General features: G+C 35.3%; 1 protein-coding gene and 1 long non-coding RNA gene across 2 annotated transcripts in view; one reads left to right on the top strand and one right to left on the bottom strand.

The window, feature by feature from the left end:
* LOC137393532 (nucleolar protein 9-like) overlaps positions 1 to 27,052 on the bottom strand; it is a 36,735-nt gene extending 9,683 nt beyond the window's left edge. Inside the window, exons 1-8 of the mRNA XM_068080118.1 lie at positions 26,966 to 27,052; positions 26,319 to 26,415; positions 21,998 to 22,152; positions 7,719 to 7,829; positions 5,913 to 6,051; positions 2,391 to 2,501; positions 1,389 to 1,521; positions 1,034 to 1,229 (exon numbers count right to left, since the gene is read on the bottom strand). Coding sequence (XP_067936219.1) covers positions 1,034 to 1,229; positions 1,389 to 1,521; positions 2,391 to 2,501; positions 5,913 to 6,051; positions 7,719 to 7,829; positions 21,998 to 22,152; positions 26,319 to 26,415; positions 26,966 to 26,995 — 972 coding nt within the window. The 5' untranslated portion in view covers positions 26,996 to 27,052. The remainder of the gene's footprint in view (positions 1 to 1,033; positions 1,230 to 1,388; positions 1,522 to 2,390; positions 2,502 to 5,912; positions 6,052 to 7,718; positions 7,830 to 21,997; positions 22,153 to 26,318; positions 26,416 to 26,965) is intronic.
* On the top strand, positions 8,492 to 10,069 carry LOC137394682 (uncharacterized). Its single transcript, XR_010978348.1, has 4 exons — positions 8,492 to 8,705; positions 8,964 to 9,180; positions 9,299 to 9,447; positions 9,952 to 10,069. It is a non-coding gene; the product is annotated as an uncharacterized lncRNA (long non-coding RNA).
* Positions 27,053 to 27,671: the final 619 nt, after the last annotated feature.

The following is a 27,671-nucleotide window of genomic DNA, read 5'->3' as shown; positions in this document are numbered from 1 at the left end:
AAACCATAACGCAGGTAAACCATAACGCAGGTAAACCATAACGCAGGTAAACCATAACGCAGGTAAACCATAACGCAGGTAAACCATAACGCAGGTAAACCATAACGCAGGTAAACCATAACGCAGGTAAACCATAACGCAGGTAAACCATAACGCAGGTAAACCATAACGCAGGTAAACCATAACGCAGGTAAACCATAACGCAGGTAAACCATAACGCAGGTAAACCATAACGCAGGTAAACCATAACGCAGGTAAACCATAACGCAGGTAAACCATAATAAGTTATGAGTTAATCACCAATGATTAGAAGTTATAACCATCTACACCTACAAGAGTTTTTGACGAATGACATAAAATTGAGCAAATATTTCGCTTCCCTTTTTGACGCAATTCTCAAAATTTCTTGCAATATTTTAAGTTTGAAGGTAAAAAATAAAAAGAGTGGTATAGATTAAAAACAAAAAGAGAGATAAATAGATTCAGTTATTAAAACTATATGTAGGGTAACTTAGAAAAATTCATGCCGCATATTTCTATTTCTCAATCTACCACCGAACCTAGGCATTGCTAAAGCCTGGTTCCCATATCGATTGCGATACTCCGGCGGTAACTTGCGCAGCGAAACGTTTGCGACGTTAGGCTTGGCGGCATATGTTCACATATAAGCTGTACCGTTAACATAATGCGTAATCAAATAAAATGTTCGCTAGCCATGCCGTTTCTATAATGGTGACCTTCACCCGTACAGTGCATTTCGGGAAGGTTTTGACGGCAGCCTTTTGCGAAATTTAAACAGTGCTAAACTATCGCGATGCCGCCGGCAACTACCGGCGGTCCTCGGCGATACCTGGCGCGTAGGTTTCCATTTCACCACTAATAGCCTGCGGTGCTGTCGCCGGTGCTTTGCGACGTATATGGGAACCAGACTTTAGCTTGCCTTTTTATTTATGCACTTCTAAAGCATGGAACCTCGCAATCTCGAGTTATGCCTATAAGCAGCTGTAGTTCTGTAGCTGATGTCTAAACTGACCTGATTGTATTCACGGACACTGCCGATTACGTCCTTCAGTGCATGGTTAGCAATAGGGTGAGCGAGTAACTCATCAAAATGGGGAACAATCACTTGCTCGATGAACACGCCCATAGAGTGAGAATCAAATAACTGGAACAGCTTCGAGCAATAATATGACCCACTTTTACTGGTCATAGGAGCTGGAAGTCCATCCCTAGGCAACAAAATAGCATGTCAATCCGTTAGAAACAAAACAGAATGTCTATCGCTAAAACACGAAATTGCAGGACCGAAAATTGAATGCCATCAATAATGTTAGAGAGGCAATATTATGACATTGGGAAGATAACTCAAAAAAGAGAAACATTCTTACGCATCCATTTTATCGAATAAGCCATTGTTAATGATGGCGCTGCACATTTTTCTGAACTCATCCTGGTCAGCTTTGGCAACCACAGCCATGAGTGTCTGAGCCAATGCAGACGTAGCGCTATCATGGATCAGCCCTGCAATGGAATTATGAAATAAATCCATAATTATTAGGAGTACTAAAGAAGTTGAACATTTTAACAAGGCTAGCTGTTATGTGTATAGCAGTAATGTATAACTGCGTATCGCTGTAATGTATAACTGTGTATAGCTGTAATGTATAACTGTGTATAGCTGTAATGTATAACTGCGTATAGCTGTTATGTATAACTGTGTATAGCTGTTATGTATAACTGTATATAGCAGTTATGTATAACTGTGTATAGCTGTTATGTATAACTGTATATAGCAGTTATGTATAACTGTGTATAGCTGTTATGTATAACTGCGTATAGCTGTTATGTATAACTGTGTAAGGCTATAGGTTTGCTAAAGGTATCTTCATTCCTGAATATACCAATCTGTCAAAAAAAAACTATGCGATGACATTGCTAGTAAATGAAACTCGGCAAACATTTGACGAATCATCAAACAAGTTGATGTCTACCATTCTTTTAAATCTTTGCTAAGCATTTTTTGCAAAGTAATTCACAGAGTCCATTTTAACTAGTACACCATGGCTTTCTCACAAGCAAAATTCTGTTTAATCAGTCAAGGCACGCCTATGTGTAGACAACAAATCGGAAGCCAGTTCACTTGATGAGAAATTTATGTTGGAACACAACTCCGCATATAGACAAGCCAATCTAAGAATAACTCTACATAGGAATAAGTAAAAAATAATGGCAATTCTATGAAAACACTAGTGAAACAACAGACAGACAAGTGCAGACAATTCAATGAATAAACCAATACATACAGGAAGAACTTTGAATTTAGACATGTACATGAGACGATCTCAAGGAGAAATGGTGCAAGAAATAGAAGCTTATAAACTCAGCCATACCAAATGTTGCGTCTGAGGTGGGTAGAAGCTGATTGGAGAATACTCTGAGCAGGGGAGCAAACTCCTCATAGAACTCATGGTCTTTGCATTTAACATCACGCTGTCCAGTTCCTGGCAATTACTATACAGATGTTACACAGAAAACTAAGGTCAATGCACACAATTACACAGTCTCCACACAGGATGGAGGTTGAAATTAACAACCTGAAAAACCAGAAAAGGATGTTCCCCAGCCTTTTACACTAAACAATTGTTTACAAGTACGGCTCACCAGCAGCATATAAATTAAATATAAAAAAGAGCAAACAAAAATTTTGCAAGTTGAGCAGTGAATCACCAACTGCTTGTATATACAGTAATACTTCAACTTACGAGTGCTCCAACGTACGAGAAACTTGAGATACGAGCCAGCTTTCAAGCAAGTTTTAGCACTAACATACGAGCCATGTTTGAGATGCGAGCACTTGAGTCAGTTGCCAAGTATGCCGGAGGTGTTTTATGAGAACAGCATCACTCTGTATTTTTCAACTGCTCAGGTTATACTGTTGTTCCGTGTTTTTGTGTGCACGATTTTCTGTGCAGAATTATGTGAATTAAAAGTACTGCGCGTAGACCGAAAGTTTGCCAGTAAAATGAAAGATAATACAAAGAGAAAGCAAATGATAAGTCGATATTAAACGGAAAAATATACGAAATGTGTATGCGTGATTCAGCTAGCTCGGCAATATGACAGAAATACATTCATAATTATCAAACAGAAGGATTATATTCAGGGCATTTAGTTCGCAAAAGGACTAACCATAGTTTCTAAACGGTGCAGCGATCTTCACGACCGCTGATGGCATTGGACAAACAATTGGCCGGTGACAGCGTAACTGAAACGATGCTATGTGGAAAGGCCGGCGCTATCTATCCAAACTGTTTAATAGACATTCGGAAAAGTTGGCTAGTGGTCGTGCGTTAACCATTTGTGACGACACCTGTGTTCGTCCTAATCGCAACATGTTGCAAGGGCGACAAAGGCAAATGTCCTTAGATAGGTTTATCTTAAAACGGCCGTCTAGTCGTGAAAGCGAAAAAAAGGAAAAATTTCTCGCTAACCAGCGAGAAATTTCAAACTATGAACGCCGTAAAAATTTTAATTACATTTAGTTGAAAATGAAAGTTTGCTTTTAGGTTTGCTTCTAAGTTTGTCTTTTAACACTTTGATAAAATCCAAATTTATCAAGGACAACTGTTGTAACGAAGGATAACTTATATCTCCTTCCCTGGCAAATGCAAGTGTTAACTGCTATTGTATGTATTTAATTTTACATTTTAATTAATCACATTTCCTTGCATTATTTTTTATTTGTTGCTTTTTGAAAGCATGTAGTACGTAAGGACAATAACCAACATGTTCTTTCTGTTACAATATCTTGTTTTGAGTGTTTTATTTGCTTTTTTTAGAGTATGGAAACCAATCAATACATATGTAATTGTTCTATATATAAATGAATTGCACCAACATGCGAGTAAATTGACATACGAGCTCAGTCTCGGAACGCATTAAGCTCGTAAGTTGAAGTATGACTGTATCAGTATATATATAATTATCTGTTTTATTGATTTTATATATATATATTTATATAAATACACATATGTAAATATATATACACAAATATATATATAATAAATATATAATATATATAAATATAAAGTGCGGCACTCTGTTAACATATAAAGAGTGCTGTTAGCAGTAGGCCTGACTACTTATCTATTAAGTATCTATCTATATAAGTATATACGTATATATAATTGTAAGTGTTTGTTGGTTTGTTGTAGGATAATTATAGCGATAAACTTTTAGGAATGAAAAACTGCTCAACACTGGAACTGAACTCGGAAACCTCAGTTTTGCAGACAGGCTTGCTACTATATTACTATAAAGCCTACTTGCCATACTATAAAATAATTGTGCACATACTTATTACACCTGTCAATCTTAAATGGCGCTTGATTAAAATACGAACGCTTCAGCTAACACACTTGTACTAGGAAAAAAACCGTGCCCAGACATGTATACTAGTTGAATGCCGGTATTGCATAAGTAGTAAAATGATTACCCGATGAACTTCAGTAACTTATCTAGTAACTTACTATAGTAAGAGCCGTGTCCTACATCTGAAGCTAGCTTGTGACATTACGTACAACGATCTATAAGGCATTCATGACCTTAAAGGTTGACTTGCAACAAAATTCACATTACAGTTATTTGGTATTAAAAAATTCACCATGTCTTACTCTGTTGTGTTGTAGGTGCAAAATATGTGGAAATGTAATTACAAGCTTTTAAAATCTCAAAAACGAACAGTTAATCGCCGCCATTACGAAACTGCCATAGATTAGAATCCCTTTCCAAAGCGGCTCAATTGGGATGTAACTGAACTTGAATTGAACTTGAAACTTGAACGTGCATTTTGTTGCAAGTCAACCTTTTAAGCTTTTACAGATTTACCGAAACTGAAAATATGAGTGTAACGGCACAATTTAAACGGCACATTTGAAACTTACAAATTAAAAAAATAGGTGATGATAAAAAAATTTCAAAAAATTAACAAAAGGTAACATTGATCAATAAAATGTCCACATTCAGCATGTGCAATTGCGAAAAGGATATGCAGCATATAGTAAGAGCTTAGGGTGTGATAAGAATGACTTAGCCTTGTGGTTACACACGCTTGTTAGCAGACTTGTGATTCAAATGTTTCGACTTCAAATCCAGTATCTAGGTGATTTTTCATTGCTAAAAGTTTATTGCTACAACTGGATATAAAGCTGAACTGAGATAGCGGCAAAATAGCACATTGACATTTTTGTTATTTCGTCGTAATCAGTACAACAATCGCAAGATGTTTATTTCGATATAAATTATTGTTAATATCGTATGACGGAAAACAAGTTCGCCTTAGTATGACAAGGACGAAAAAGCATCGTGTTTCACAGCCAGGCAAAAAATAATTTATAATAGAGGCATCGTAATCAACGGGCCCAATGTATTAATTAGTACGTCATTTAGCTGGTGCAATCGAGAAAAGGGTATACGGTATATGATAAGAGCGATAGAATTCTAGGTGCTGTGTAGCTCAGTGGTTAAATACGTGGTTAGAAACTTGCAGTTTCAATCTCCAGGCGTTCAAATCCCGCACGAAGCAAGCTTTTCATTCCAGGACTTTAATAACTATAACTGAACAGACCCAATGACAGACTGAGATGTATATATCTAGAAAAAAATTTTTTTGCAAAAACCTTTTATTACCTGTACAACGCCGGGCATTCAGTAGTCTGTACAATAACAAAAGTCGCCTGAAGACACAATTGGAGGTTGCGAAAAAAATTTCATCAAATGTGACTTGAACCTGCAGCAATTGGCCTCACCACTCCTAATTGGCTTCACACATTACCTGCTTAAAACTCGCAAAAACACGTCAAACTATGATTACAGAACGATTCAGATAGCCTCAGCACCAGCGCAATACTTACTTGAATTAGCCGGCGTGCTGCTGACAGCTCCCTCGTCAGGTTGTGACAGGCCAGAAACAACCGCTATGAGAGCTCGTGCTGTGTAACTGCCTGTTTGGCTAGTTATAATACCTGGAGACTCTACCATCTTCATACCCATCTGAAAAAACAGACTTAGTGCTCTAGTCTGAAATTTGACTTGGTTCTTGTAAATAGAACAAAGTCACATATAGCACACGATGCATAGATATCTGGCTATTTCAATCTGAATAAACTACATTTACCTGCTCGTTCAACATGAGGCTTGAAGATAACATATTTTATCAAAGTAAAATACTGTTGAGCTTCATATCAAAACATGCTGACGGTCAGGAAGGCAATCATGACAAAGTTGTAACGGTAAATATCAGTCTCGTAATACAATCCAACTCTATGTTATTTACGCTGCTTTGGCCATGGCATCAACATCAAAACATTTACACAATATTTCCTCACTATGCTCCAGCTTTCAAGGAAAAGTAACATACGATAAACATAGTGAGTGTATCCAAAGAATACAAACTCCTACATATCCTATCTATGCCATTCTCCATGCACAATCAGGCATGAAGAAAATTATTAATTGAAGGAATCCTTTTGAGCTATTGGTTTTGCAGACTCTCCCTAATAGGAAAGTGGAAGACCTATTTCTAGGTAATGAAAGTTTGAGTATTATATAGTTGAAAGTTTTTGGATAGATTTAGGGTTAAACAAACGATGATGCCTTCATCATTTGTGGCAAATGATTCAAATCAAGAGATTTATTTTCAATTTATATTAAAACTGATAAAACAATAACAACAAACTGGTCTAGCACACATCTGTGAAATACATATGAGTTTGTTACTTCTAGACATGAGCCACTTATTTTTTAAATTATCAGCCATTAGGATGCCAGCCCTCATCTGACTGTGAGGATGCTATATCTCCCTCGAGAGATAAAGTGATAGCTCGTCTTCAGTTGCTGACCTTTTGAACCACTTCACAACTGTTAAATCTTGTCCCCATCTAGCGTTCATAGGTATCGTTAATGCTTTTAAAATTCGTGAATATGGAGGCAATTTTATATTAACCATTTTCAGAAAGGCACAAAATCATATATCGTCTCAAAGAAGCTAGTACATGCGCTTTTTATTGAGTGCATGTACTAGCTTCCTTAGCAACAACGACTATATTTTGAAATAAAATGTTTCTATGCGAAGTCACATACTTTTATTTCGTCTTTTTCTGAACCCACAGCTTACCAATAGCAGTAAAAATGTAAAGGAAATAGTTCTTTTGTGATATCATGAGTAGCAAGGCCTTTTTGGTAAACCGTTTTACGAAAATATCCAAATAAATCTTTTGATGAGATTATTTGTGGACTACATACCTTCTATGGAGAAAAATTAACTTAATTTTTAATTCATAGTAAAAATGGTCAAGCTCAAACACAATCTTCTAGCTTTTACCACACGTAAGATACGTGCTATTTGCCTCTAAAATGGTGTCTTATACATAACAAATCTAACAAAAATGTTTGGTTGTGAAATGTTCCCTATTTGATCACAGCAGACAAGTGTAAATCTGGGTTATGATCTTGGTTGAAAAAGAAAACTGGGAACAAAGAGGCATAGCTAAAGAAGATACACCGCAATACAATCATCTTTAGGGAGATGTAACAATGATGGACACGCTATCAGAGAACAACGTGTTGATCGTCTGACTTAGATAAGTAAACTAGGCAATAAAGATAACCAGATATATAATAATATAAGATATAAAATAATAATATATAACCAGATATACCAGATAGACAAGCTTTCTGATGACATCTCCATTGTCAGCGTCAAAGAAGTGCGTTGCCTTGAACAATACTGTCTCTAAAACGTGGCTGGCTGCTGGGTCTTCAGCCAATATCTACATAAGAGAATACCAGGGTTGGAGAAAAAAAAAACATTTTTTAAATCAGATTTTTTTTATTTAAATCAGATTGTTTTTATTAAAACCGGATTATTTTTAAAACATCAATTAGCAGTTTTTTTCCATAACTGCTAACATAATATTATTTTGTTGAAGTGTGCCACATAAAAACATCAGCAACATAACAAAACAACTTTGCATCACTTTAATTTATCAAAAGTTGTTTTTATTTTAATTTTGACCAACTTGTGCAGTTCATATTCACAGTTGACCCTCTTTCCCATTTTTTGGGGGTCAGCCTTTGAGATGGGAAAGATCTAAAGAAAATAAATCGAACATGATATTTTAGGATGAACTAAATCACAGCCTTTGACATGTAGTCAGTCAGCCACATAGCAGAAAAGTGACTAGAAATAAAATTTCGTTTCTACTTAATTTAAACTAAGTTTTGTAACTAAAGAGTTATGTAAGGAAGTTTGTAGATTCTATTTCTTATAATTTGCCCCAAAATCTGTTGCACATTAAATAATTATTTGATTCAAGACATTGACATTTTATTAGCGTAGCCAGCGCAATCATCTTTATATAGAATCCATTGAAACGTGATACGGTTTGTTATGAAAATTGACCAATGAGGATCGATTTCCGGAATAGGCAAACCGATGAAGATGCGTTAGGATTGATTGATGTTCTAAATGACTGCTATAATTGCTACTGTTGCTTGTTGCATTCATCTTGAGGGTAGCTCATCAAAGCCTGAAACTGTATTACGATTGACAACAGTTAAAATAATGCTCTAACAGATGGGCTGCTGTTTCTAAACAACCTGAACATTCACATCTAAAGAAGTCATCAACTGTTACATTATTAGAGGTACGATAAATTTTATTATTATTATTTGATGGTGTAGCTGCTGTATATATTAAATTAAAAAACTTATAAAAAATCTAGCAAATTTGTGAATCAGACAAATACAATTTGTTATTGTAAGTAGCAGCATGTGAATAACTGGCATGTAGAGACTGAAGGTTACATGGGCTGCTGCTGCTAATTATCTTTACATATTCATGTACTAGGCCTGTACCCAACAAAGCACTTATTTTTTCTTATGAGTATACTTATGTTTACCAGAGCGTCCCATCTTCTGATGAGGAGAAAACTAAAAACTCTGAAAGTGAACCAACTGCCAAGCTTTTACGCCCTAGCTCAACTGTGAGGGCACGTCGACGAACCTCTGTTCTTGATCCTACTTGCATTATATGTCAATGGTTGGGAAAGTTCATAAAATCTAAGCGTACTCACAAAAGGAAATCGGAAGCATTATCACAGACCCAAACTTTTACAGCGGGTAGGCCTATATTAATATAGTTATATTTTTTGTACTAATTCCTTGAAATTTATAGTAGCTCGAATCTCCATCAGTCAATTATCTTTTTTCCATACTTTATTATTTAACTGGATTGTAGGGCTGCTGAAGAAAGCAGCTGAAATAAGAAATGATCATAGAATCTTGATGTATGTAAGAGACGCGGATCCTGTAGCCTCCGAGGTTCGATATCATGTCTTGTTATCAAACATACACCAACTTTCTTCACTATGAACCTAAGGGTGGAAGGTATTTTAAATACAATTAATCTATGTGATTAAAAAAAACATTGCTTTTGGCATGCTCGTTACTAAATGAATTTTGTCACTTCTGTTTTTAGCGTTCTTAAATGTATGTATTTTTCATTGTTATGTTAAATACTTGGTGTAAAATACTGGATGTCCTGTGTGCTGTGATAGTGACACTTCATTGTACTATAGCCACTTAGAACTACCAGCTTTGGTACATAAGGCGGGATATAAATACTTCCTTTACTTTTAATGTGAGGAGCCTACATTTAGGTGTCATTGTAACCAGCCAAAAACCAATTTGCGTTTGTCCTAGTTACATGTGATTTTGGAACACTTACCTATAGGTGTTTAGTAGCTGTTTCATTTGAGATTGACTTACAAACTAGGTAGAAGATGTATTCATTCGGTGTGCAAATTGTAATTTTATGTAGCAATAAGCAAGTGTTCTGTGCTGTGTGCCTCATGCAGCACAAAATTTAGATTTTATTGTTTTATGCTTCAGGACATCAGCTAAGCTAAAGTATCAGCTAAAGCTTCATAAGCAGTTTGACAGATTGGTCTTTTACAAGCCTGCAAACCGAACTCGATCTGAAATTGTCTATGCTGATACTGCTTCACTGTCTGATATTGTGGCAGATGACAGTTTTCGACTCGCCAGATCATCAACAACCAGTGAAGACTCTGTAGACTGTAATCTTAGTCAGTCGATACCGTCTTCAGCATCTAATGTAAACAGAGAACTGTATTATAGTGGTCTACAAATAAGAAATGTCATAGAAGATTCAACAAAGGAAAAATGTTTGGACAATGCACAGCATGTTTCCAGTGACTTTGAGGAGGACTTTGATAATTTTGATGATTAAGTAAATCTGTAATTGGGCTATTTTTCTAATTTTTTGTCAAATCTTCATCCAATTTTAGTCAACATCTATTATCTAAATATAGAATTCGGAGTTGTCCGTCTTGTATTACTTGCAGATAAGAAACAATTCTACTTTTGCTACAAAAGAGGTAAATCAACAGTACATGTTTGCAGGATATAATTTTAAACATAACTTGATTGTTATGCACATATATTATAAAGATAGTAACAGCCTTTCTCAAAATATTTCTTTTTGGCACAATAGGGACAATTATTGCGAATTGGCCAAATTTTTGCGATAACAATTTTGGTAATAACTCGAAAACGTGCATAGAAATTTTGGGGCAAAAGTTTATAAACAAGTTCCTTATTATATAGAGAATGTTTTTCCACTATCAAACTTTAGTTTGACTAAAGTAGAAACGAAAATTTATTTCTAGTCACTTTTCTGTTATGTGGCTGACTGATTAAAAAGCAATGTTTTTTTTAATAACAGAGATTAATTGTATTTAACATACCTTCCACCCTTAGGTTCATAGTGAAAAATGTTGATGTTTACAAACTTCCTAGAAGTTTTTTTAATTTAATATATACAGCAGCTACACCATCAAATAATAATAATATAATTTATCTTACCTCTAATAATGTAACAGTTGATGACTTCTTTAGATGTGAATGTTCAGGTTGTTTAGAAACAGCAGCCCATCTGTTAGAGCATTATTTTATCTTGTTTACTTTAACTGTTGTCAATCGTGATACAGTTTCAGGCTTTGATGAGCTACCCTCAAGATGAATGCAACAAGCGTCAGTAGCAATTATAGCAGTCATTTAGATCATCAATCGCTCCTAACGCTTCAATTACGACTTTTGCAAACTTTCATCAGTTTGCCGATTCCGGAAACTGATGCTCATTGGTCAATGTTCATAACAAACCGTATCACATTCCGATAGATTATATATAAATACTGTTGCGCCGGCTACGCTAATAAAATGTCAATGTCTTGAATCAAATAATTATTTAATGTGCAACAGATTTTGGGGCAAATTATAAGAAATGGAATCTACAAACTTCCTTACATAACTCTATAGTTACAAAACTTAGTTTAAATTAAGTAGAAACGAAACTGAACGATAAACTACCTTGGCTGACTGACTAATGGAAAAAATCAAAGAAATCATTAAAAATGTTCTTATAGGATGATTTAAATCAATTTAATTTTTTTAATCGGTCAACCCTAGAAAATACAATTGTACAATTGCTTGGTTTGCAACATCACAGCAGTATGTCAACTATAACAGAGTGCAAATCTGTAGCCGCTACACAGAATATTAAATGTTTTCAACACACATATGATTAGAACCTAATCTTGCGGCATGTAGTTTCTAATTACTTCATAGTAGTTTTTGTGTTCAGCATGTTGGTTAAACCCACTTATAAACAACTGATTGACCATTTTGTAAACATTTAGAGCTATCGCTTTGAAAAGCCAATTACTGTAAAACCTCTATTTGAACGCCAACCTTATATTTGAACGCCACTAAAGAAAAACGATTGAAAAATAAAGCGCCACCTCTAATTGACCGCCACTATGGGTGAAGGGTTAAAAAATAGACCACCACCCCATTACTTGAACGCCCTCTCCGTTTGACCGCCACTTTAATATTCTTTGATCGTTACGAACCCGTAATAGCAAATGATCAGTCCACTAAATTATATTAATATTGACTCAGTTACATCAATAAGATTATTTTGGTGTTTCAGTTCGTATCAAAGTCCATTTTCAAATGCCAAAGCTTTTTGGTTTTTTTCATTAAAACTTTGAAAGCAACCCCATAGAAATTATTAATAACTGTATCAGGCTAATATTAGTTTCTTGTTTAACGTGATCTTGATACTTCGACGTATGTGAAAAATGATTAGCAATCACAATATAATCTGCACTACTATTTTTAGCTACAATTTGTGCTTAGCGCGTGTTACCATGTACAGTCAAACATGGATAACTCGAACTTCAAGGGACCGAGCAAAAGTGTTCGAATTATCAGAGCGTTCAAGTTATCAGAGCACTGTCACAAGTCCATATATTTACTTATTTATTAGTAGATACATGTACATATACAAACTATAATATAAATCAAAAGCACAAATGGCTTGTTACAAATTAAATGCTTCTAATGTAAAGTTTAAAACGTTTTCATGAAAAAGTATAGAGATTTTTCTATCACTTGAGATTGGTTTGTTGTTTGAGGTGATGTTATTGCCAGGACGTTTTTCAGATTGACATTGGCAAAACTTGATCGTTGTTGAAATGCTCAAAAGAAAAGACATTTTTTTCTTTTGGGGTTTTACCCACGATCAACTTTGCCGTTTTTTTCTTGAAGTTTATGCAGATTACCTTACTTTACCTGGGATTCGTTAAGAGCAACACTCCGAGGCAGTTCAATTAGAAGTTTTACGAGGTTTTACGATACATTCTATATCACTCACGCTTTTTTAATAAATATTTATTAAATGTACACACGTATTCTGTGTTTAGGTCAAACGATGAATAGTTTTTTGTAGCTCAGACAACGTATACGTTTAATTACAACATTTTTTAAGACGTTTTAAACATTCAACATTCCGACGTTGATTCAATACGGAATCAACGTCGGAAAACTATTCATCACGGGCTAGCCGGGTCACGCACTCAAGGATTTTCGCCACGCACATACAAAACAACATGCGATTTTTGTTTTGTATGTGCGTGGCGAAAATCCTTGCGCGCGTGACCCGGCTAGCCCGTGCTATTCATCGTATCGCAGTATAAATCAAATTTCACCAAACTTTTAGAAAAGTCGTTGACAAAAATATTTTGCCGATGGTGGTAATAACGACGCTTATGAATTACGAAAAGATGAAGTTTACCTCTATGGCTTTGAATAAAGTGATTTTCTAAAGCGATAACAACCGTTTCGGTACCGTTGGGCAAAAAAACAGTTCGAATTAACAGTGTTGAGTTCGAGTTATCTATAGCAATTTATCATTACGTGGGAACGGACCAAAGGAACTGTTCGAATTAACCATGTGTTCGAGCTATCCGTGGACGAGTTATCCATGTTTGACTGTATTTCCTTATCTGTGCGAAAAGCAACGTGTAAAATTTTTGCTCTCCTACAAAAATTGTTTGGGCGCTAATATCGACGAGTTCAGAAGAGTTAAGGTCAGAAGACACTGAGGAAGATATTGAACAGCCAAAAGAATATGAAATGTTCCAAACAAATGCAACAATCAGAACACAACTGGTCAAGCAAACGATGCAAATATTTTTGTTTCAAAAATGTTAGTTTTTTGTTCGCATGTATTATAAGTATGGTTTGTTTATGTCACTTGGTCTTGAATATATATATTTGTAGTATTTGATAGCTTATTATTATATAACTTATAAATTTCTTAACAAATGGTGAATTGTCACCTTAAGAGCCTTTTGTAACTCTCTGCTTGTCAGCTGAAAAAACAATCCGTCAACTTGTCAGTCTTACACGAAACATATTTGTAGTGACTTTTAGCAAGGCATAATTTCCTCTTACTTATAATATTATTTTAGTCCACGGAAAGTAATTTTTTGGTGTTCAACTCTTCAGTTAATATTTTATTAATACTTCGGGTATGTGTATATATTTATTAATACTTCGGGTATGTGTATATATTTATTAATACTTCGGGTATGTGTATATATTTATTAACACTTCGGGTATGTGTAGGGCAAGGCCAAGCATGGTGTCACACACAAAGGCAATTTTTTTTCTGCCTTTTGCAACCATAATTTTCAGTTAATTAGCGAGTAAACATGTTCAGACATATGGAAACACAAAAGTTTTTATAATCAAATCTTCTCTCATGAAGATATTGGGCATGCAAGTAGGTTTCTCTGGTATCGTGTGTGACGCGCGGGACAATTGATCATATGCTCTCAAACTTTGCAAATCATTCTGAAATAAATTTTGCTTCCATTTTATAATCAATACATGAGTGGATTTTCTAGCCCAGGTGTTTTTTCCTAGAAAATGAAAATTTTTCCTTACCATTCAGGCAAGCAAAAAATAGTTTGTCCCGCGCGTCACAATTTTAGTGTATTTAGTTGCAGCCTACTTTTTCAAAGCTATCTGAGATAAAAAATTCTCATCTATAATTCGATTTTGGGCTGCTATAGCTTAGATAAACTCGCCAATTTTCTGAAAATACTGCAAGTTTCAGTTTTATAGGTACATGGATGTATTTGTGACGCGCGGGACATTTTTAGTAATTTGGTGATGTCTGCCTTTGTTTGGGAATTCTCTCTGATACCCTGGTATGTGAAAGTAATGCTGGATATTCCAAGTTTATAGAGCCAGTTTTTTTTAGAAAAATAATGAAATAGAAATATTTTATGATGTTTTGTAACTCAGAATATGGAGCTTGTCAAGATTATTCTTTTGATACACACTAGTGTGCAGATCACGAGGTAATCTTTGAACCAAATGTGTATTCTTAAAGTATGGTTACGAAAATTCCCTTTCACTCATGCATTGAATTTTCAGTCAGTAGAGTAAGTAGGTTTCCCTCATAAACACTGTCAGAATTTTTCAGAATGAAATACGTTTGCTGTTTTCACACTTTCGAACTTGCATGTTTTCTAATGACTGCCAAACTGCTGTTAACATCATGCCACACTTCCTGGCGGCATGGTAATACTGCCAAAATGACACCATACTAAACAGCATGCCATCCTCCCTGTCAGGCAGGGCTGACAGAATAACATTGCGTTCAGCATAACGCTCAGCGTCATGTCATACTTGACGTTATGTTAGATGTCATTTGCTTGCAAGATGCCTAACTCAATGGATCGTAAGCGTAAAAGTAGAGAAATCTTCATAGCACAACATGGATTTAAAGCATTCAGGAAACTAGAGAATGAAAGGTAAAATATATTTTTATGCCTATTTTACATTTCTGAGCAAATATATACGAGTATGTACAGCATGTTTTATCAATCACCATAGTGGTGCTTCAATAATGTAAAGTGAATCACGAATTTGAGCAAACATTCAACAGGTTTCATGCCATATACATGTATATAATATGTACATAATATGGTATAATCTGTATTGCATATGAGTGTACAGCTTTATGATTTTATAGGTGTAGACAGCGCAGGGAGAGAAAGAAATTTCGCATGACTCCATCAGATTTAGAAGCAACGCGCGATAAGGAAAGAGAGAGAAAGGCCAAATATCGCGCTAAAAAGGCAGACACTAATTCAACACCGGAAACAAGCACCTCTTCCATATTTCCAAGTCGACAGTCTGAAGGACGAGCAAGAAAAAAACTACAGACAGCATTGCCACACTCTCCGCGTAAAAAAGCTCTTTTGATTGGTAAAGAGCTGTCCATGATGAGCCCGACCAAACAGGATATTGTCCTTCAAGCAGTTTGTCAGCCTAAACCAAAAGCGCGAATAAATTTTCAGCCACGGAACAAGCTACTTGAATCAACAGTGGAGAAGATAACACATTTTTACCTGGACAGTAAGATCAGTCGAGTAATGCCAGGCCAGAAGGATACCATCAGTGTAAAAGACAAGACTGGTAAGCGACGAAAACTTCGAAAACACTTGCTGAACTACACGTTGAGTGACATCTTTGAGATTTTTAATGAGGAATATCCAGATATCAAGGTGAGCCTTAGTAAATTTAAGGAGTTGCGCCCGGTAAATTGCAAGCCAGTTTCTAGACATGATCAAATTGTCTGTGCTTGCAAATACTGCGAAAATGCGGAGTTAGCTCTATTGGGACTGCGGCAGGCAAGTGTCTGTTCTCTGGAAATGCCTACTACTGTCCACCAGCTACTGAAAAGAACTGTGTGTAACATGGAAAATGAATCATGCCTGAAGAGGGAATGCAACTCTTGTGGCGTCGATTCAATCGATAGTTTGGTTGTTAGCGCTAAAGAACATGTGAATTTTTATCAGTGGAGAGATGGTGAAAATGGCTTCCTAAACAAGCTCGAAGATCAGATGCCATCGTCTGACTTGCTTGTGCTGCTGAAATACCAACTGACATCACTTTCCCTTCATATGTACACTTCCAACCGTCAACACAAATCAATCAGTTACCTCAAACAAAATTTAAAAAATGGGGAAGTGATCATTCACGAAGACTTCAGTGAAAACTTTAACTGTAAGCAAGCAACCGAAATCCAAAGTGCCTACTACACCACAATAGGGGTGACAGTATTCACTGTCATAATTTATTATAAGCTGGATGGAGTTCTAGTCCACAAATGCTTTGCAATAGTTAGTGATAGTCTAGAACACACTAAGGATGCAGTTTACACGTTTAATAGAGAACTTGTCAAGTTTCTGAAAGCAGAAAGTATTAACTTGCAACATATTCATTATGTAAGTGATGGATCCGCATCGCAATTTAAAAATCGGTTCACAGTTCAGAACTTGATTGCGCATAAGGAAGAAATGGGTATGCCAGCTGACTGAAGTTTTTTTGAGACATCGCATGGCAAAGGTGCAGTAGATGGTGTTGGGGGAAGCATCAAGCAACAGGTATTAATGGCAGTATATCGGGGAAGGTATGTCGTAAACTCAGCGAAGTCATTTGCAGAAGCTGCAACAAAAATAACTTCCAAATCAGTAAAACCAATAAAGATTTTATACATCTCAGAAAATGTGATCACTAAAACAGCGTGGATCTGCAAACAACGCTGGTCCACTGCACCTCCAATTCATGGCATTCGATCTTGCCATCACATAACCATTAAAGAAGATGGCGATGTTAGACTGATGGAATGGTGTCCTTCCACTTGGCAGCCAGTTCCATCCACACCGAGCAGCAAACCGGATCAAATGGTAACCACAGAAGCTACTTCACGAACATTGACTCAGTTCTTACCACAAATGCTAGTCGCAGTGGCCTATGATTCTGAAGTAAGCATTGGAGAAATTCTCACAGGGGAAGTTAATGAAGGTAGCTACATTATAAAATATATGCACCGTGCACGCAAGCAGTTCATGTGGCCAAGCCCCGACGACATAAGGACCACCCACAGGAATTTTCTTCTTCAAGTATGCCCTGTTATTGTCCCAGCTGCAACTACCCGGTCCCTGAGATACTTTGTACTAGAAAATGAGGCGATAATAATGGCAGAGTATGATGATTTTAAAAGAAAATGGTTTACTGCATAAAAGTCTGACAATCTTTATGTTATACCTGTTTTATGTTTGACGTTTAAATAAAATAAATACAATATATAATAATTTTAAATTATTGGTTGGTTTAGCACAAGTACATGTATATTCAATGTTACAACTACAACTCATGGCAATTTGTGGTCTAACAACTACAAAACATAGAAAGATGCTTAATTTTTCATAATGTTATTTTTGTCCCGCGCGTCACAGTCCCGCGCGTCACAAGTGGTAGTCTTCTTTCAAACTTTACAGAATCATTAAACTTTGGCCTGAAAACAAATGGTATGTATTCCTAGTAGAATAGCATAAGAGCTTTAAGCTAGTCAAATAATAATGTTATGAGTCTAAAATTTCAGAAGATTTTTCCATTTGATCAAAGAGTAGTTTTTCATGTCAAATTATGGTCCCGCGCGTCACACTAGCTTTAATGGTTCATAATTTATTAACGCATTTCATGACAAGGATAAAATCTTATTCACTGATAGTTGATGTCAAGTGCTTTCTAAAACAGTATAAATGACACCAGAATTTCGCATCTGAGCTGAGATGTATGCGAGGAAACATTCAAATGTCCCGCGCGTCACAATCCTGCCAAAAACGGCCTTACCCTGTATATATTTATTAATACTTCGGGTATGTGTATATATTTATTAATACTTCGGGTATGTGTATATATTTATTATTACTTCGGGTATGTGTATATATTTATTAATACTCCGGGTATGTGTATATACTTATTAATACTCCGGGTATGTGTATATATTTATTAATACTTCGGGTATGTGTATATATTTATTAATACTCCGGGTATGTGTATATATTTATTAATACTCCGGGTATGTGTATATATTTTTAAGACGCACAAAACGTATAGGGCCAACCTCAGATTATTAAAGTGCGTGAGAAAAACAATTCAAGGTAACGATCTTAGAAAATTTAGAATAAATTTAAAGATGGATGAACCAAATTACATTAATTGATTTGGATTTAAGATTGGATTTAATTTGGAATTATGGAAAGTTGTTAGTCATGACCAATGTTGCAACCTCTGAGAGTTTGACGTATTTTTAGAGCCTGCATGCGCATGTTTATGCTAACCTCGGCTCTGTTCAATGCATACTTAAGTTTTTAGGCACAGACAATCTGTCAAGTCTAATTTTCAAGTTTAAAAATTGAATGAAAAGGTTTATCATACTTACGAAAACAAATTGTTACTTAAAGGATAAAAGCCAAACATGAATTGAAGCATAACTAACACTATTGAGTTGTTCACATGATTCAGAGTATCATATCATTTATTGATCAGAGCATCGATGTTCTTTTACAAGTTATGCTATTATGTGGCACATGAAGACAACTGCTTAAGATGAACTTACACAAACTTAGTATATTTTATCACAAAGTATCGATAATTTTCTATAATTTGTGATTATTTTTTATTCTTGAGACGAGCTGACTGCCAAAATGTTTCAAGATTGAAATCGACACAACTTGATGGCGATCGAAACACACAGATTCAAGCGAGAGTGCGATTATGATGCCTGTAGTTGCACTTCAGCAAACAGACCGACAGAATAGAGACGTGTAACGCTATAACTTGAGCGCAATAGCCGATATCGATAATCAGAGAGACAGGCAGCCGCGTAACCAGTGACATCATTACGACACACATTTTTATTCTAAGAGTTTTAACAACGATCAAATTCTGTTGATTTTAATCTTGAAACATCCTGTAAGTCAGATCACCTCAAACGTCAAAAACAATTGCAAATGACAGAAAAATGCTGAGTTTCTGATAAAATTTACTAAAAATTGGTCAAAGTTCATCTTCAAAACAAGACAGGAAGAGCAAAGTTATCTCCTCTAGTACTTTATTTTCCCGACAGCTCAAAATATTTTTAATGCAACATTTTTGGCCAACTTTATAAAAACATAGACATGCGGGTTATCTTTAAGATGATATAGAGTGTAAATGTCTCTACTTCCGACTCACAACCAAATAAAAGAGAAAAGGTAATATAGATAACACTTTGACAGACACTTCTGAGTAGTATAGATGGGTCTATCCATAAATAAATGGATTTTTTGGCAAAATTTCAAAACAGTAATTTCATTAAAATAATGCTTCACATATGAAGTATACATACCAAACCCTAAAATAGGAAATAATTGTGGGGGTAGTGCTCCTCTATTGTGTTTTAATAGTTTGCTAAAGTTAGTGTATATGCACAAAATACTTTATGGCCATAATGGTAAGATAGAGATGCTTGTACATGGTATACATATTACTCTGAACCCAAATATCTAATTGTAATGGATTTCACAATGGCTTTGCTGCCCGTTAATGCATATATTGGCATTGCGTGCACTGATCTATTGGTGTGGGGCTCTTTTATAAGTTGGCATGTTTTGAGTAACAATGGTGACAGGAAACATCAATAAGTTTCTACTACACTTGTATTATTAGTTAAAAATTAGTAGTAATTTGTTTTCAACGCTAACTTTATACGTTGTACCTTTAACTAATTTCAGTTTTGCTCAAAGTTGCACATGTTTCCGAAATTTGCGTCACCGCTGTTACACTGTCACCATTGTTACACCCCTCAACTCATATAATTATAGGATTAATTTGAGTGAATTTCACATTTAACAGTAATTTGTGGGAACTTAACAAGCTTCTTCTAGCAAGTTAGCAAATGGTTCCTACCTTACAAATGTATTACTAAGAATTGAGACTAGGATACTGAGAATGGTTCAAAATTTAATCAAATCTACTCATGGGAGTAACTTGTAACAAGTGCTTGAAACAAGAATATTGTTAGGTGGAAAGTCTGCCGGTCATTTCTGCTTTCAACATGGGTAAGACAACATCTGCAGAGCAGATGCGTAAATATCGTAAAAAATATGTCAATATTCAAAACAATAGACTCAATATTTGACTGCCCTAGTCAAAATCAAAAGAGTAGAACAAAATAAAGAGCTCAACTTACAGAAGACCAATTGGAGGAAACTCGAGAGAAAAAGCAAGAACTAGAGTTAAGCAATACAGAGATCGGGAAAAACCTTTTGAAAGTAAAATTACCGTGTATGTACATTCATTTATTTTCTTCAAAAAACTTAATGCTTCACTACATATGCGTACATTATGGATGTTTCAAGTTAATGTTTCATGTATTTTGTAAAAAAATGTTATTAAAGTTTATATTCATTTTTTGTAGCCACCACTTCCCAATTTGGCAACCCACAATCTGAAGATAAAGCTGTAAAAAGATTGATCGAGCACTTCTAAACAGCCCAAGCAAATGTCGCCAGACTGTCCATAAACTAGCAATGACAGTTGGACTATCATTGTCAGAAGACCGCAATAGAGACGAGAAAAGATAAAATAAAACAAAGAAATAGAAAAGTAAAAGTATGCCATTGAAAAGTTTTAACTTTTACATAGATCCTGATGACCATGCAATCAGTGACCCAAAAAGTGAGTGCAATTCCGAACCCATCAAACAACTAGCAAGCACAATGAAAGAAGGTGATTTTGTGCTAACACTACTGCCTGGAAAAAAAAACTTTTAGGCATTATGTAGGAGTGGTAAATAGTGTAGATACCTTCAAAGCTAAATTGCAGTTTTTTTTAAAGAGTGAAGCCAAAAAACACTTTTGTTGTTAATACAAAAAATATTGCATTGGTAGAATTTCATCACATAGCCAAGTCACTGTCTTTCCTACTCTCTCTAAAAGAGGTCAGTAATGTTTTACAGAAGATTTAGAGCATGCAGAATGCTCTAAAACATTTTGTTAGTACATTCTCACAATTACATGATCAATATTCATTTTTTCATCTTACATTATTTAAGCTTAATCATGTTTGTCATGTATTATTACTATTATATTGTTATATTTTATACTTTGAAACCAATAAAAAACATTTCAAGTTAAGGCTTGTCTATATATATTGTAATCATTAGCTTTAATACCATTATTGATCTCATTGCAGTGAACTTAAATACTTATAAGTTTACAGAATATAAGAAGCGTAACAACGGTGACAATCGGATGTAACAGCGGTGACATGTTTACAAGCAAGTAGTTCACCGCTACCATCTAATATCTGTATAAATTTTAGTGCATATGTCAGCAAGCTTCTTTAAAATAAGACAAATAAGTTTTTATAATTGTGCTTGCCAACAAATCAGAGAGTTTTAAGGATAAGCAACTAGCTCTTCAAAATGCATATTTCTCTGATGTAACGCGAGTGACACACTAACTAAAAAATTTCTCAGTAAAAATTAACTTTAGTGTGACATATTATACATCATTCGAAAGAGCTTGTTGAGCTCTAGGAGAATATCTGATTTAAAATCATCTTAAATGCAATACCAATCTTTTATATTTATAATTAAATTTATGCTCTAATTGTAACAATGGTGATTATGGATAGACCCAGATAATAACATTAAAAATACCTCAAAATCCTTCAGAACTCTTCGAAAGATTCTCTCCAGCTGGTCGGAGTTAAGCAAGTTTACCAACTTTTGAACAGTGTAGCTGTGCCTTTTATGAGTGACAATGGCAACAAAGTGCGTCTCAAGTTCATCAAAGATGTTGTTAAGAAAGAGCTCTGTAACACATAATATACACCTCTCTTTATTTAAAGACTGGAATTCTTATATATATACAACTCGGAGGATGTTTGTGAATACCCTACCCATAAGATGCATGTACATGTATATGTAGTACAAGACTCTCAACCGATTTCAATCACATACCGTCAACATTTGCACAATCGTGGTAGCTGTTGTGAGGAGTGGGATACATATTGGCCATCGTTATTTGTCTCACCATTGTTTAGTATCTAACTAGATTGGCCTACTAAACAAGGTCACAACTGTTTAGTATCTACGTAACTAGATTGGCCTATTAAACAAGGTCACAACTGTTTAGTATCTAACTAGATTGGCCTATTAAACAAGGTCACAACATCTGAATTTCGGGATTACTAAATAAGATACGCAATAATAGTATAAATAATATGCAATAAGAGTGCTTTCAGACTGGCTACACATATGGTACATGAGAATGTGATGTATTTAGATTTCATAACGTTTGGAAAAATACAGCAGCTTTTGTTTTGAGCAGGGTGCACCATGGTACATGACAATTACCATAAAACCTCTATTTAAACTTCTATTTAAGCTATTTTTATTTGAACCACATCTCTAACAAAACGCCACTATAGGTGAAGGTTTGAGAAATACAGCGCCACCCTCTAATTGAAAACCTCTCTACTTGACCGCCACTATGCATTTCTTTGATTATTCCGAAACCATCGGTACCATTATTCTGAAAGTTATCAGTACAAAAGTATTCACCAAATGGTACTAATAATGACTCGGTTACATCAAGAACAATTAATTCTTTCGTTGTTGCCATGGTTTCAGCGATGGTTTACCCGAGAAGATCGATCATCGCAACCATCAGAACTACACTCTGGTTCAAAGTCACTAAGACCTAAATTTGATCCATTGTCTTGAGATTCGGCCATAATGTGGGTTATAATCTGACCTGAAGACTTAAAAGGAGAGATGCCTCAATTCCAAATTCACCAGCCAATTCAGCTACCGATCTGATCTACTGAGTCTTATTGAAAAATAATCTGTGTTCTGTTCTGATATTTTGTGTTGCATAGATAATTGTTCATTTTAATATAGAAAATATAAATGTATTTATTTGTGTTTATTGTTGTTGTCAACAAAAACAGCAACGTTGGCAGCACCTGTGAAAGAACAGCGTTTTTAATTTGTAGTAAGACCTGCAAGTTTACTCACAAGAACTAGCTCATCAAGTGATCTGTAGCACCATGATTATTTAGACAAACTTCAAAAGTTAATGTGTAAATAAAATTTAATTAATAATAATTTAATGAGTAATAAAAGAAAGAAACAAACAAGCTATCAATTGTCAGGATAAAGAGAGAAATAGATAACTTTCTGCATCGCTTGCTCAAATTAATTTCGTAATGCTAGTAAATAAAATTATTACACTGCATTCTTGGTTCCCTTATTTGCTATCTTGTTCGCGATTGGCTGCAATAAATGCCGTTGCTGCAATCGGGAAATACCACATTTGTGATCACGTCCAGATTAAAGCAAAAAGGTTCCTTAGCTGTGTTGATGTTGATCAGTCTATAGACTAAAATAAATAGTGTTGCAGGCCCGAAACTCATTAGGTAAAAGTAAGAAACTTGCAGCTGACGATCTTTATCAATGTAACAGGCTAAAATACTGTTTTCTACTCAATAGTTGATCTGTGAAAACTGTCCAAAATTTCAGGTTTTTAAGAAAAACTCGGCCGATACCGATTCATATACAGTCAAACATGGATAACTCATCCATGGATAGGTCGAACACATGGTTAATTCGAACATTTCCTTTGGTCCGTTCCCACGTAATGATAAATTGCTATAGATAACTCGTACTCAACACTGTTAATTCGAACTGTTTTTTTGCCCAACAGCTACCGAAACGGTTGTTTTCGCTTTAGAAAATCACTTTATTCAAAGCCATAGAGGTAAACTTCATCTTTTCGTAATTCATAAGCGTCGTTATTACCACCATCGGCAAAATATTTTTGTCAACGACTTTTCTAAAAGTTTGGTGAAATTTGATTTATACTGCGATACGATGAATAGCACGGGCTAGCCGGGTCACGCGCGCAAGAATTTTCGCCACGCACATACAAAACAAAAATCGCATGTTGTTTTGTATGTGCGTGGCGAAAATCCTTGAGTGCGTGACTCGGCTAGCTCGTGATGAATAGTTTTCCGACGTTGATTCCGTGTTGAATCAACGTCGGAACGTTGAATGTTTAAAACGTCTTAAAAAATGTTGTAATTAAACGTATACGTTGGCTGAGCTACAAAAAACTATTCATCGTTTGACCTAAACACAGAATACGTGTATACATTCAATAAGTATCTATTAAAAAAGCGTGAGTGATATAGAATGTACCGTAAAACCTCGTAAAACTTCTAATTGAACTGCCTCGGAGTGTTGCTCTTAACGAATCCCAGGTAAAGTAAGGTAATCTGCATAAACTTCAAGAAAAAACGGCAAAATTGATCGTGGGTAAAACCTCAAAAGAAAAAAATGTCTTTTCTTTTGAGCATTTCAACAACGATCAAGTTTTGCCAATGTCAATCTGAAAAACGTCCTGGCAATAACATCACCTCAAACAACAAACCAATCTCAAGTGATAGAAAAATCTCTATACTTTTTCATGAAAACGTTTTAAACTTTACATTAGAAGCATTTAATTTGAAACAAGCCATTTGTGCTTTTGATTTATATTATAGTTTGTATATGTACATGTATCTACTAATAAATAAGTAAATATATGGACTTGTGACAGTGCTCTGATAACTTGAATGCTCTGATAATTCGAACACTTTTGCTCGGTCCCTTGAAGTTCGAGTTATCCATGTTTGACTGTACTTGACGCCCATATCGGCACCGGTACTGATTCCGATACCAAAATCGGGGCAACTCTACTTGAAAGCCCTTTGATGAAAGATGAGAATACTCTTCCAGAAGGGCGTGCGGCGTAATTGCAGCCCTTGTTATAGCGTATCGGAGTTCATTTTCTAAATCTAAAGCTTTACGCTTCTTTCTTTAAAACTTGCTTAATGAATTGCTTAGTAATAAAATATAGAAAGCAACACCATTGAAACAATTGATAATTATATCCAGCTAATATCTTTTACTCATTCCTTCTTTAACTCAGTCTGATACTTCGACATATATGAAAAACAGTTTAGCAAAATGCTGAGGCTGACAGCATTAATGTTGCTTCGCTTTTATGAGAGTGCATAATATTGTCGACATTAGTGTCGCTTCACCCGTAAAAGGGTTAAATTTATCGTCCCAAAATTCTGATGAGTCTGTTGAAAAATACAGTGCCACCCTGTATTTGAACATCACCTTTAATAAAATGCCACTATTATTTTAAGGTTTGAAAAATACAGCGTCATGGCATAGAAATAGAAGATTTATGGTAAGACAGATAGGTTCCATTGACCGTAGATAAATGCGTGCATAGCCGTGACTTGAATCATATTCGGAATGATTCACAGGTTTTTGATAAAGTAACTATTGTGTCATTCGCACATCCCTAAAAGCAACACATACAGGATAACTCCTGTTTATAGATACATGTTGGACTAATTGAATACTTACGGAGTACCTTGTCCATGGATGAAATGTTTGCGACATTTTGTCACATGTACCCCCTAAGTAACAAACAAACAGTGAACGCAAGAGCATGTTTATTTGTCTATTACACATAGATGAGTTTTAGATTGTCAGATACTCCTTTAGAGATAGTATTTTGTTTTGAAATCAGTTTGGTTTAGATAGACAAGGAAATATAGAACTACTTAGTTGCTAACATATTGGTAACCCTTAGGAAATATTTATTTTAAAACCCTTGGAATGTTTAAAACTCATTTCAAATTATAAATACAATATTAATCGAAAGTGAGGTTAAAGTTATGCACACCGGTCAAATGTTACAAAAAAGTATGACTAAGCCAATTATGTCCATCTATACATGGACGTATGACAAGCTACGACCGATACCGACCATGCATATACCACGTACGACAGATATCGTATGACAAGCATGAACTTATTCATGCAACACTTAATTAAACACTCATAGTCAGTAGGCTACTTTGAATAGCATTTGGCATGGTCAAGCTTTAGTGATAGAAATTTTAAAGACATGAACCTTTTTGCTCATCATCAGGAAACTCTGCCTCCAACTCTTGGCTAATGCGGTGGAAATAGGAAAAGACATCCGATGAAGGTATATCCTTCCTTTGGCTCTGTTAGGAATAACCACACATAGTCAACATAACCATATCTAGTCTGAAATTGCAAAGGAACTGTATTCAAACAAGACATTTTATCAGAAGCAGCTCAGACTGGATGATTCGAGTTTGGGTATTTTTGCACATCGTTGAAAAAGAAGCAAGACAATATTTGAGGTAAAACAGCTTTTAAGATCATACACTACTAGTCATTAAGTTATTTTAATCTACTTTAAATTTTACGTTCAATTTTTTCTCTGTTCAAATGGCTGACTTGCATGAACAATTGACACAATCTATACCAACTAACTCCACACCAAGTACCTCTACCACTCATCAAACATAAATTTGCACCGTCAATAAAATTTTAAACCTGTTATACAAATGCAAAGACGTTTTTCTATTTCAAACGTCGGAACGGTGTTTACAAGGTTCATAACGAAAGGGAGAGATACTTAAAAATGTATTCGCAGTTGTTTGAGGACGAACTATAGTCAACCATACATAAACAAGCAAAACTTTAAAATGAAAAATAGAATAAACTTTAACAATGTGTGGTATCTACCCGATGGCTCTGCGATTTTTCCGAATCCATATTTACTCAATAATGATTTACCACGCTGACGGCCTCTTTCCACACGTGAGGTTTTTGAACATGCGACAGTTGAACTCGCTGTGGCGCGTCAAAGCCGCGCGACCAACAAGTTGTATCAATGGGTGAAATTTATAAACAATAGCTTTCGGCATAGATGACGCTAAACCGCCTATTGTTAAACCGGAAACAGTCATGTTTTGTAACGAAATTTCTGGGAATTTTGATAAGGAGATATTGTGAAAAAATGTCGGCATGCTTCTTCTCTTCATTGGAAGAGGCCAACAGCTTTATAAGAAAAGAGGAGCTACGAACAAACGTTCAATGGTCGACGTACAAAACAGAGAAGAAGTTCTCAGAGACTATAACATTTGTTGGTATGTAGGTCGTTAATATTAATTTTTAAGATTATGCAAACCCAATTCTAATTGCGGCCTGGGGGATTGTATATCATTGCTTAGAAATGAGTTAGTAACTCCAGACAACTAAATGCCATATACTGCCCCTACACAGCCCATGACATCATAGTCGGTGAAGCTGATATAAATTTCTGTCTTCCGTGGCTTGTGGTTGAGATGTTTCTAATACTACACTATTATATTTAGGTTGTCTGGCCTTAGTAACCCCTAACAGCCAAATATTTATTATCAACTATCTAAATAAAACTAAAAATTAAAAA

Source organism: Watersipora subatra, chromosome 4 (assembly GCF_963576615.1).
Source record: "Watersipora subatra chromosome 4, tzWatSuba1.1, whole genome shotgun sequence".
Classification (NCBI taxonomy): Eukaryota; Metazoa; Bryozoa; class Gymnolaemata; order Cheilostomatida; family Watersiporidae; genus Watersipora; species Watersipora subatra.
This window is presented reverse-complemented; position numbering and strand designations above follow the sequence as displayed.